Below are 12,969 nucleotides of genomic sequence, written 5' to 3'. Positions count from 1 at the left end.
TGTAAAATGCAACTGGAAAAATGTAGGTGGAGACCCATTTTAATTGGAACAAGAACAAATTCCCTAAACAAAAATTAAAATAATAAATAAATAAACAATCAATCAATCACTGATTTGGCCTACATTGCTTTTAAAATGTCACACTTCCTTTTAATGCCGTTTCTGTTGTTATTGCTGGGTTGAAGTATCTTGTCTGGATAGTTGTTTGTGTGGTTAGGACCCTGGTCTGTTGTTTCTTGCTCAAGTGTTAAGCTCTTTACTCATCATCCCCCTGTGTCCTTCAACACGTCTGAGAGGGCCAACAATAACCCTGTTAAATACAAATGTAGACAGATAATCTCACCTGGGTGAGAGAGGCCATTCCCTAGCAAGGATACGGTTACACAGCCGTAGGATAGCAGAAAGGTGAAAAAATCATCACCTCCCACACTCAAAACTATGTAGTCCTTGCCACTGAATTTGGGGCTAAAGTTTCAATCCACTTCAACAGTATTTTCCCAACTGTGCAGTCAGCCTATTTGTGACATTTTAATCCACTGATGGCAGACATTTTGTTGGCACAAAGATTATGCTAACACTATGTGATATACTGAGTACACAATACATTATGATGGTACAGATGTAAGGACTAGTGTTTGAAACAGGCAAGAAGCAAAGCTGAAAGATAAACTACACCTCCTCCCAAACCACATCTAGTATTTACCCACAGCTGTGAGTGTCTGACACAACAATTTTCACCCTGCAAAAACACCCAACAGTAATGTTTCTGAACTTTCACACTAGCTTATGGACTGCTCTACAAACATTTAGTCATTAGCATTGTTTCCGTGTTGGTAAAGTCTTTTCACCGACCTGGCATGTGCATGTCAGAAGTAGCCAGATCCACTTTACTGCTACTCTAATAACAACCCCATTTAAGTCTTATAATTCAGGTTAAATCAATTCCCACGCCGGAATTCAGAGATTTCCTCAAACGACTCAGCTAAAATCTTGGCCAGCAATCCCACAGGTGTCTGCAGACCTTGGGGTCACAGGATGTGGATCAGTTCGCCCCAAAAAGAGAAAGGACAAGACAAAATAAGACTCCTTTGAAGGACAAGACAGGTTGCTCTCAAAGATGATGTGTCAGGCGCTTCATTCAATATTAGGCGACACATCAACTATGGAGACACGGATGCTGTACTGGACGAGAACAAGAACCACAAAAGGGAGCGATATTCTGCAAGTGAATAAAATATTGTTTTTCCGGTGGTGGTAAACCGAGGGGTGCCTGGGATCTGTGAGGTTTGCATTTTCGCCTCTCTCTGTCTCTCCTGCAGGACAGACGCTGGCTTCCGGAGCAGCTGCTGCATGACCTCCAGCCAGTCCATCTGCTTGGCTGCACAGTCTCTCACACACACACACACACACACACACCGTGCACATCTCCAAGGTGAACTCCAGGGCTGCGGTAAAGGTGTCGCAGGTGGAAGCCCGCAGGTGCTGTGTGGCCCGCCTGCTCAGGGCTCACTGGCGCAGGACAGATGGACAGCTTCGGGGCACAGACATTTTACAGACATGTGAAAGAGAGAACGGGAGACCCTGTCCAGCTGCTGGCTAGCTGGGGTGGGGGTGGGGGTGGACTAGAGCTGGTGGCCATGACCTCCACAGGAACAAGACATGCTGCATCCCTGCTTTATAATTCTTTTACTCTAATTGCCTTCCTTGTTAATCCATTTGTTAGCAAAGCACAACTGTCATAGAGGCTCTTACCTCTAAAACATGAAGCAAGCTTAAACCTGAAAATTGCTCACCTCGTGCTCAGTATCCTGAATATGCTTCTTTTTCTCATCCGTTTTCAAAAGTTGTCTTCAAATATTAAACACAGCAGGATGTAGCTTGTTTGGTCTATGTTTTATATTCGCTTTGCTACGTGTCTGGTCGGTCTGAATTCCAATTTAAGCTAGTACATCAAAGATTGAGAAGTAGCAAAATCACTACAGCAAAAAATTGAATGATGAGTGCTATTGCATTTCTCTTTGTAAAGTTAGTATTTTCTTTTTTTGACAAGTAATTTGTCAACTTCAGATGACGAAGGAAAAAAAAATGAAACTGAGTAATGAACCTATTGTGTTTATCACAGATCAAAGGCAATTCCAATGGTACTCAAGAAGCAGCATGTTTCTGAAGAGCTCATATTCATTTGGACTGAAATGGAATACCATATGGATTCAGGGTTTGCTATTTCCACTCTCATTAAGTGTCCTACAGATGCAACAGATGCAACCTCATAACTAAAAACAAGTACTGTGCTGGAGGGAACACTAATTGGCTCAGTACAAGCACTCTTTAAAGGCGTCACGCAACTTGCCGGCTGCCGACATGTTTTGCCCTTGATAGCAATCGATACCTTGTTTTTCTCATAACGGGGAACAAACGTTCAGTGACATGAAACACAATAGCACTAGCTGCCATTTCAGCGCCCCTTGCCCACACCCATGCCAGCCCCTGTTGCTACAGCCGCCCCCCCCCCCCCCCCTCCTCCATCCAGGCTGGTCACTCACAAAACTGAACAGACGCCAAGTAGGCACGTGTCTCCTCTCTCCCGCCCCTGCTCTGCTCCCTACACAGTCCCACAGCCAGGCCTTCCGCACCCAGACTCTGACCCACTCCTTACTGTACCCACGCTCGCATGTTCACTGCATGATGCTGGGGAAGGCTGCAGGTCACATGGCTCTCCCATGTGAAGCTGTCAATAGGACTTTGCTGAGTGGGCAGAAAAATTAAATATCAGGGGGCCGGGGAGGGAAGGGTGGGGTGTACGTCCCTGGTTTCTCTAGCTCCTATTTTCCCATCAGCAGACAGTCCGGCTAATAGCAGGGGATGCCATTAACTGACCCCTCTTCTTGTAATTAAACAAGGTTAATATGAGGGCCAGCCCTGCAGCAAAACGGATCATTTCCACGAAGCAGCTAGCAATAAATGTAAATGTGCTTACACACTGACACAATGTCCTCTAACAGGAAAATGTAAGCAGATTCTGGAATAAAACTTGTGGAATTTTGGAAAAGGACATTTAAACAGTGTAAGGCACATTGCACCAACAACAAGGCCATGATGAAAGCAAAATCAAAGTAAGACTCTATGACAGCAAGGGGCAAAATACATTTTTCATTAGAAAGTCTCTAGTCAGGCATTGTACAGTTATATAGTGGTTATATTTATGTTTATTTTTATATGCATTTTATAGTCATAAAGTCTCATAGTCTTTTTTCATTGTTTTCTAAACTGATACTTATGTGCAGCGTTGGTGGTATAGTGGTTAGCATAGCTGCCTTCCAAGCAGTTGACCCGGGTTCGATTCCCGGCCAACGCAAGCAATTTATGCGTGCAACAGAGATTTTAGGGTAACAGTTGTGGAGTACATTACAATTATATTACAATTTCAAGTGTATTACATGGACATTTCTACATACTCTTGATGATTGTTCCTGTAAATGCACAGATTTTTTTTAATACACTCCTCATATTTTATACATTTTGCATACATTCTTGTTGATTTTAAGGTCGTGTTGTATGTTGTCCTGTCAGACACGGGGTAGCAACTGTAATTTTGTTGTCCTGGACAATGACAATACAACCCCAGAGCTCCAGACTAACTTTTCCACTGGTAGCACTGATGCTACCAACTTTCTCAGTTGGTCGCACCAGCACATGATTTGGTTGCACCTTTTTTTTTTCGTACAGCATGGTATGACCTTGCATGCTGATGAATAGTTGTCTTAATTTGCATACTCTAGTTTTGCATTGATGTAAAGACAGTGACTCGAGACTTGATATTTGCTACTTTTTCTTCTTCACTGGCTCAGTCGGTCTCTCCCTGCCTGCACCTGCACTCTCATCATCAGTTGTGACTGAGTGTGGACCTCTCAATGGCTCTCCCTTTCCAAAAGCCTCCTCCTCTCTCTTCATTTCGTTTTTAACCCTTTCGTGCATGTGGTCACACTGGTGTGATTAGCCATTTAGCGCGTATGCTAAAACCAGTGCGATTAGAATACGAGATCTGAAAAATTCTAGCTAATTTTAGCTTGGAGGAAACAGCAATTTAACATAATATAGCAAATGCTGTGGTGAAAACTATGAGAAACTTAATAACGCTAATGAAAATATAACGAACCATGTAACGTAACACACGCACTACATAGCATAAAATAAGTTACTTGCGAAAGGGTTAAAATAATCAGCTACAGACCACTTCATCTTTGGAACAGCTAAATGGATTGCTTTGCGCATTCCATCACCTGATGATGAAAGTGCAGGCAGGGAGAGACCGACTGAGCCAGTGAAGAAGAAAAAGTACTACTTTCAACCACAATGGCTAAGGCAGTACCCAATGCCGGAAGGGCACCAAAACAGCCTAATGATCATCATGCACTCGCACTAATGTGACCATGAGAAAGTTTAACTCGCACACTCTCAAAAAATGGTCTTTTGGTCGCAGTCTGGAGCCCTGTATACAACGATGATTTAAAAAAAATAATGGGGGGCATATTTGCAAGTCGCACTGAAACGCCTAGTTATAAAATTTAGTCACACTGTCTACAAAAATGGTCGCAGTCTGGAGCCCTGAACCCTCTTGTCTTATCTCATCTTATACATTTGTGGGAGTAACCAATAACCACTCAAAAGCTTTATTTCAATAATCAAACCATTGTCTGGGCAGATGTTAACTGCTGGCTCAAAGCCCTTTCTGAGGACAGAGTTCCAGACCAGAACAAAGCAACTGGTGTGGCAGCAAGATATACGCTGTAATGTAACAACAGGAATGCACTCACATTCATGATTTTCATTACTTACACCTTAGTATATTATTTACACAATTTACTAATGAACTGAATGAAAAACATTTATTTAAAACGGTAAACATTAAACCAAAGTTGCGTAAATGCTTGGGAGGAGGTGTAGTTTATATTTCAGTTTTGCTTCTTGTCTGTTTCAAACACTAGTCCTTACATCTGTACCAACATAAAGTTACTAAAATTCAATTTTTAAAAATAAGAATTGTGTGTGCAACTGCCCTTACTTTGAAATTGAGAACCACAACTACTGCCTTGAATTTTAGTTTTCAATTTTCATTATTGGACCAGAACTAGTAAAGGAAAAGCAAAGGCAAAGGAAAGCAAAATCGTCCATCCTTTCAAGTTTGCCTTGACTTTGAACAACATCAGCCCAAAATGTTTGAACATATCAAACTGGGTGAGAAGACTCAGACAAAAGGAAACAAATGCTAACATACCGAACACCCCAGCCTGAACCTGGCACAGATGTGGTTGACTGAGTGAAATTGGGTCAGTGTACAAATGTCTTCAAAGGTATTCTCATAAAGGACTATGAGTGTGCAGCCCTTTCCTCATTTGGCTCAGAATAACATGAGGAAATATCAAATCCCAGCGAAACCAATGACAAAAAATGACCCCGTTGAAAACCCCAGAACAAACAATGGCTTGCAACCACAATGAGACAAATAGAAAAAAGAATATTTTAGTCTGACTAATCTGGCCATTTGAGTCATCTGCTAAGTGAGGGCGAAGTCCAGCATGAACAATGGCCAGTGACATCAGAGTGTACTAGTGTACTATTGTCTCATTCAGATACTGTACAAATGCACGACAGACCTGAGCCCCAACACCCATCATTTCCAGACCCCAGTGATGAAGCATCCATCCATCACTGTCCCTCTCCTTTCTGTCACTCAGAGCAGCTCTGATCCTGCCTTTCACACCATCGGCCTCATGCTGCCGAAACACTTGGGTGAAGAAGTCCTGAAGCAGATTCCACAGTGTTTCTGTCCAGGCATGCTGGGAGTTCAACACTCATAAGCTATTGTCACTGGGAACACTCGCTTGACATCAGACCTGGTCTATCTTCTGGTAGCTTTCCTCTTAAACCCATTGGGCATAGAAGTGTACACAGAGATATGGGAATGTAAATATCATAATGTTCAGCTTCCACCTTCAGATTCCTAATTTCAGCATCTCCATTGTTAGGTTGTTTACTTTGAGACACATAACATTTTATTAGGGTAAGGCTGAACCTTCCCCCCCAGCTGTTATTATGTAGAGGAGAGTTCTGTCCATAAGGTAGTAATTTTGGAGAAAAAGTTGTCATTCAATAGTCAGGCTCCTGAATAAGCTTCTTCATTTAGTAGTTTTTGTCTTTTTTTGTACAAATATTTGAGATCTCAGTTGGTCATTGTTGACCAAACAGCAGATAGTACTTGGTTGTACAGTGCTTGTACTGCCAGTTCTGTCTGTGCACTGTGCACAGTGCTAAAAATATCGCACAAACATTTTCATTTTTGGCATGCATTCCAGCCTCTTGGTAATGTTGTGATAAAGCGGATATGTAATTAATGTATACTCTTGCTGCACAGAATTAAGTTAGACTGGAATGCACCGAAAGGAAATTAAAACTAAAAAAGGTTGTAAAAACACACAGTAAACACAGTGTTCCCTTACCATAATGCTCTTGTTGGGATCCAAGATTAGGAGACTGCAGCCAGGATTCTTTCTAAACCACAATGCATGTTGTTCATTGAATAACTAAATTCAGAAATCTAAACTTTTTACTATACTAATACAACTGTGTTTATTTTAGCAGCAGGCAAATGCAATATTGTGCAAGTCATTAAAAAACGAAGCACTGGCTTTTACTCCTCAGGGGCAGAGCACACTGCAGTTAGACCGACTCTGGGTCTATATTAAAATGGAATTGCTGTAGGAGGATGACTATAGTGGAGAAATGTAAGCCATGAGCAATTTCATGTAAGAAAGGACTGCCTTATAGTATGGTCTGTGATGTACATGCATAAATAAACCTGCATGTCCTACGTCATACATCACAGGAACGGAATGCCTGTCCTTTCCAGTTTATCAATTACAAAGATGCAGCTGTTGCCGTCTAAGACTTAAATGGGCCAGATGAGAATGTGTTAGTGGGGGGGGGGGGGGGGGGGGGGGTTCTCTGCTCCAAGTTTAATGGAGCAATATCCTACACCATTAATCCTCTACGCATCATCATGAATCCCACCTCTTAGCCCTGGTCCATTTATTGAACCCATCTGCTCCATGGCTTAGCAGCTGCCCTTATCTACAGCTTGTTTACCTGCTCATTTACACCGAGGGACATTCTGGTGAAAACTGGGTGTATATTACTTCAGATTTAAACAGTGGTGTCCTCCTCGTTATTGTTTAAAAAAAAAAAAAAAACAGTTTCCTGCCAACCACTTCCAGAAGCCGCCCATAGACTACTGCCTTAAAAAAAGGTTGGAGGTGGGGGGTGTCCTGCCAGTGTTGCAACGAGACGCGTTCAAACTCAGAGACCAAAAGACTTAAGCGAAAGACATTCTCCTCAAGTCAAATCCTCACAGTAAAATAAAGCTATAAGATTCTCTGTTCAGCTGAGAACAGCACTCTGATTGACTGGTTAGGTGTCCATAGGCAAAGCAATGAATAACCAGGATTCTGAACTTCTCAAAAAAAAAAAAAAGGCAAAAAAACAAAATGAAAAAAAAGATGGCTCTATTAATATCTGGAAATTGCATCTACCATTTAGTGTGGGAACACGGCAGCTTCGGAGCGGGGAGGGAAATAGCCATGTAAATTGCCTGACCTTTAGAAAAATTGGAGTCCGTGTGTGTGTCCTAATAAAGGCTGTGCAAGGCGAAGGCGCTCCATCATCAGCCTCTCTTGTCCATCTCGCACTACAGCCCATTGGCTGATAAACAGCAATCAGCAGCGGCGCTGGGATTGGATGGGACTCAAAACGTTAAAAATAACAAACGGAGCTGATGGAGGAAAAAAACCGGTTGTTTATCCGAGATGTCATGTCTGAAACAGCCATTTCCTGTGTTTTTTTTTTTTTTTTTTTGGTGTGTAGAGCATATAAGGTAGGGCCTGAACTGAGGAAATATAGTCTGCAGTTAGATTAGAACTGAACAGAAAATAACAGATTTAATTTGCCTATTGCCTATTTGACTTGAATTGGAAGGGGTTCTGTGTATATGTACCACACAAAGGCAATCATATTACGCATTGTTATAAATACTATAAACACAAACCTGGGACTCAATCTAAAAGATGATGATTTTGTACCAGTTTGAACTCTTTAGGTAACCTGCAAATAATTTGCTCATAACTTTCAGCAATTTCCAAATGCTTCACATTGTAAATTTCTATAAATTGCTGTAAATTGCTATTGACAGCCAAGCACAAACTATTGTGGGTATTGAAGCGTTTTATATTAAAAACCCGATGCCTTCACCTGCCTTTAAAGACACTTTGGAAAGCAATTAAGCCTGTTTATAAGACACTCGGGCAGAATTCTGCGCCCGTGACCCAAAATGTTAAATCGGAGGAAATGTGCAAGCATCTGTCCACAGGTGAGCGTCCAGAAGGAGATGAAGCCCAGTGATGGAGCTGTACTTACATTGATGTCCAGGCTGCACAGGCTGAGGGAGTCGGCATCCCTTCTCCTCTGTTTCCGTTTCTTCTGCAAACACACAGAGAAAGAGCTCAGTGCGAGTCAAACACCTTTCTGTGTTAAACAGCTGCTGGCGGCCTTTTCACTCAAGAGCCCTCAGTAAGATTCCCAAGAAGCGCAGGTACCTGCAAGGCAATATGGAGAATGCTGGCCAACACATTCATTTTAAAAGCGTGCAGAATATGTCAACACACGGGGAGCGTTTCCAAGACTTCCAGCGTGATTAAGCATAGTGTGGACTGAGCAGACATTCTTCTCTCGCTGATCGTTTTTTGGCACGACCGTACAATCCTCAACCGGCCAGAGTTGTGTGTTTTTATCTGTCGGTTCAATAGCTCCTAGATATTTTCAGCCTCTTACTTTCTCAATAACATTCCGCTACTAGATAACATTGTTGAAACGGGCCAGCAGAGGCCTGAAAGAAATCAAGCGATGTGAGGCCGCAAACATTGATTTTCTTTTTTTAGCAAAGTGAACAGCAGGTCACACTAATGTCACTCAGTGGCCTTGCTTGACCGCTCCCAAACTGGTGATGTTGAGCTGTGTTTGCTGTGCAAACGCCACACTAATTTTATTACATTATTATTCAAAAGCTGAAGCTCATTTTTATTGGTATAAGCTCAGTTTGTTGCACAATGGTTAACATTCCAGCATAGAAACAAACAAGTACTTGTAAAACAAAGAATGACAAGATGAATATATTAACCACATCTGCATACACCCACACACACTCTCTCTGTCTTATACACAATCACACACACACACACACACACACACACACACAGAAAAGGAGTCAGAGAGAGGTGGTGTGGAATAATAATGTATAAACTCTGTGGGAAGGAAAAAACAGGACTTCCATCCTGGTTATGAATGTTTGTTGTCCAAAACATTCCTTAATGTAAATTCTGGGGTACAACATCATCTTCAAAATTTTATTACTGTTTGCTTGAGGCTAAAAAAAAAGGCTACCGAAACTTAAAATTGGCATGTATATCTCTTTGGTCTCATTGGAGGCTCACAAAAAGACCCAGGGTCTGGATAATCTACTGAATATGTCTGAGTTCCAGACCTAATCAAAGTCTTAGTGTACAGTGAGTTAATTTCCCCCTGCAAGATTAATGACCAATCACTGGAGCTTTTAATGGCTTAGGTTTCTCCCCTGTGGTTTAGACAAACATTACTGCTATTAAGGGCACTTAATAGACCAGTTTATCTAAATTGATACCATCCGCTGTTTTTCTTTACTTGCAAATTTAGTCCATGCATGGGTTTCAGCAAGCAATTCTTTCTATGAGTATGCTTATTTTCCATGACAACCACTGTTCCCAGTGAGCGTTGTGTGGGTCTTTGTGTGTCTTCCCCCGATGGGGCAGAATTCACCCACTATTGGAGACAAGAGGTGGAGGCAACAGCATGATCTGCATGCCACTACAGCTTTGGGAGTCGACGCCTCTGCCTAAGCTCACTCAGAGTGAAACCAGAGAGGGATTCAGAGGTGACTCATATCATACAGATAGCCATCTCTGCCGTTGCTTTGCTGGGAGATTAATGGCGTGGAAGGGAAGGTGAGGAGTACCGGCATCTGGACTGTGCTGTAGTGCACAGAGAGAGGCGATGGCAGAAATCCATGCAGTCCGTCACAGAGCTCCACCTCTCTGTCCCAGACACCCCTGGGTGCGCTCTTGAGGCTGACTCACCAATAGTAACTGGGACACTCCCCAGGTTTTCCCTCAGGTGCAAACGTCCTAAATGCAGGTGAGGAGTTCAAGAGCACTGACGTATGTATGCGTGTGCAGCATGCACGGCGGCTTGCGCATCACAAACTCAATTGTTTCTCCTCTTTACGAAAATGATTGCTCTACTCAGTGATAATGGCAATGGGACCTGCGATACATGAATGCAAATGCAATGACGCCAGTACCTAGGCCATGGGAGACACTTCAATCAACAAGAACTGTGGGAAATTAAGTCTAATGACAGGCTTCCACTTAAAACAAACATGGCCACTTCCCATAATGCTCTGAGGATGTGGTCTAATTCACAAATTACATCACTGGACAATGGAACCCTCTGCTGATGCCCTCAAATACTGACACCCTTAACAGCATATTTCACAGGAGGCCAGCCTTTTTTTGTATTCTATCTTGTGTTTTTGAGGAAGTATTGTGTTTTGAGTTTTAATGAATTGAGTCTTGGGGATTAAAGGGAACAGGCAGATACACCTGCATATCTTAAGGAGATCACACTTCCTACAAACACATCTGCACCAACCCCCATGTGGTTCAGCCAGACACCGACAATAGCTTACTTCTGAGAAAGGAAAATAGTCATTGTTTTTATAGCAACATGAAGTTCAAGGGAAAATGCAACTGAAGCCTTAATTGCAGACACAGATGAACACAATACTGTGAGAAGAAATGAAACAATATTAATACATTTTAAGTGAGAAGAGGTTTCTCTCAGTGTGGTTTCACACTGCAAAGCTGAGCATTGTAACTGATTTTTGGTTTCACTGAGCTGATCTCTGCAACGAGAAGGAGTGATCTTCAGCAGGTGCAGCCGCATGCCAGCGTACCACTTCCTGTTCAGAACTATAGGTGACCTGAATCTTTCACCACTGACAGAGAGCAGATGGTGCCTTTACTCCACTGTCCAAATAGCTACCTAAGTCAGGACTGAATACTGATGCTACTTTTCAGTCTCCAGGACTGAGGAAATAAGCATGTTTGCCATACTACACAAAGTAAACAGACACCTTTGTTAGCAACACATGTAGTTCTCAGAAGCTGTAAGGAGGAAGACCCGAGCAGAAGAGGAATTATATAAACACACACACACACACACACACACAAATACGCCACCAGTAATAACCATTAAAATGTTCAGTTATGCACAAATACACTATTGTCCTGCTCTCCTTTCAGTAACTCATGATAATTAACCAAAAATGTACTGGCAGCTATTTTTTGCAGAGTTGACATATTAACATGAACGCACAGTAGAATTTTATGACAACTGTGTAAGAGACTGCATTAAGTGTTAATTGAATGCTACCCTCAAACAGGAAAAAACATAACATAACATGTTTCATAGCAATGTTTCAACATTGCTTCATAGCTGATTGCATAAATAAAACTATCACATATGCATACGCAGATAATGCATCATAATTACGCTATATTATAATTAATACCACTGTTTAAATTGTGGAACAGACAGCCAGTGTGTTTAATGAACCCTATATAAGAAACCATGACAATACCCTGTGCTTCTACTGTTTACAGGAGAGGGAAGACCTGTCCAGGGTATGCAGAAGCAGCAATGGGAGACTATGGTAAAAACTGTAAAATAAATTCAGACAAAAAATGATGTACTGAGATGGACTTTTTCCATCCCACCAAGTTTCGCACACAAGTCCATAAGACTATTAAGTAATTCTGTCACAAGCGCTGCACGCAAACTGCATTAAAGAAAATGATTACATGATTGCGTAACCTTAATTTACCAATTTATTGGCCAGCTAATGTTACATTAACTTATTTGCACTAGCATTTAAGTTTATGCTTTTCATTAGATGCGAATCCTGATGAAAAGATCAATAAAGCTCACTACAGCCAGCAAACGGTCTTTGCTCATCCTTTGCTCAGTCCCTGCCATGGTGCAAAGGGCGGTTCAGTCTTAAGACATAAGCTTCTTAAGTAATTGTGAAACACACAACACACAAAATGCCACCAGTCAATATCCTTTCATCATCTCAGACTGGAAAAGCTCAACACCTTTTTTTGCCACTCTTAAAACAACACCTAATCAATAGAGTAAAGACACCAACAATTGAGCAACCTCCAGTTCCAAATACGACTGGCCCAAGGGACACGGACAGAGCTCCTCTGAGAGACACACAGACGCAGACGTAACCGCACGCATGCGACTTGGACCTCCAGCCGTGACGCTGCCCCCCCTGCCCGAGCGCAGCCCCCTCTGCTCCTCACTCACCCTGTGGTGCACGAAGAGGCAGCACCCCATCATCAGGGACCGCTGGGACGTTCCCGCTCGCGTCAGTGTCTTTCTTTCCGCTACGTGGGGAGGGGGGACAGCGTCTCAGAGCCGGGCCCTGTCCTCGCTCACAGGGGCCTGGGAAGGAGCGGGCGGCGGGTCCTGACTGCAGCCGCGCTGCTCCACAACAGGATGTGCAGGGGAAACTCAGCTGCAGCTATACTGGGGCTGCTGTCTCAGACAGCCTCGCTTTTTTTTGTTGTCTGGAGTGTATATGTTTGTGTGTGTGTGTGTGTGTGTGAGCGAGAGAGAGAGAGAGAGAGAGAGAGTGTGCTTGCGTGTATGTGTGTGTGTGTGTGTGTGTGAGAGAGAGTGTGTGTGTGCTGGAGCTGAGGCGTTCCCCTTTCCAGAGAGAAGTTCTGCCGCTCTCTCTCTCTCTCTCTCCAGATAACATCA

At 42.7% G+C, this 12,969-nt stretch overlaps 1 protein-coding gene and 1 non-coding gene across 2 annotated transcripts in view; one reads left to right on the top strand and one right to left on the bottom strand.

Annotated features, from left to right (window-relative positions):
* arhgef3 (Rho guanine nucleotide exchange factor (GEF) 3) overlaps nucleotides 1-12,753 on the bottom strand; it is a 45,720-nt gene extending 32,967 nt beyond the window's left edge. The window contains exons 1-2 of the mRNA XM_036531325.1: nucleotides 12,514-12,753; nucleotides 8,467-8,529 (exon numbers count right to left, since the gene is read on the bottom strand). Coding sequence (XP_036387218.1) covers nucleotides 8,467-8,529; nucleotides 12,514-12,546 — 96 coding nt within the window. The 5' untranslated portion in view covers nucleotides 12,547-12,753. The remainder of the gene's footprint in view (nucleotides 1-8,466; nucleotides 8,530-12,513) is intronic.
* Nucleotides 3,284-3,355, top strand: trnag-ucc. Its single transcript has one exon. It is a non-coding gene; the product is annotated as a tRNA-Gly (tRNA).
* Nucleotides 12,754-12,969: the final 216 nt, after the last annotated feature.

Source organism: Megalops cyprinoides, chromosome 6 (genome assembly GCF_013368585.1).
Source record: "Megalops cyprinoides isolate fMegCyp1 chromosome 6, fMegCyp1.pri, whole genome shotgun sequence".
NCBI lineage: Eukaryota > Metazoa > Chordata > Actinopteri > Elopiformes > Megalopidae > Megalops > Megalops cyprinoides.
Note: the sequence above shows the minus strand (reverse complement) of the source record. Positions and strands in the feature narration are given on the sequence as shown.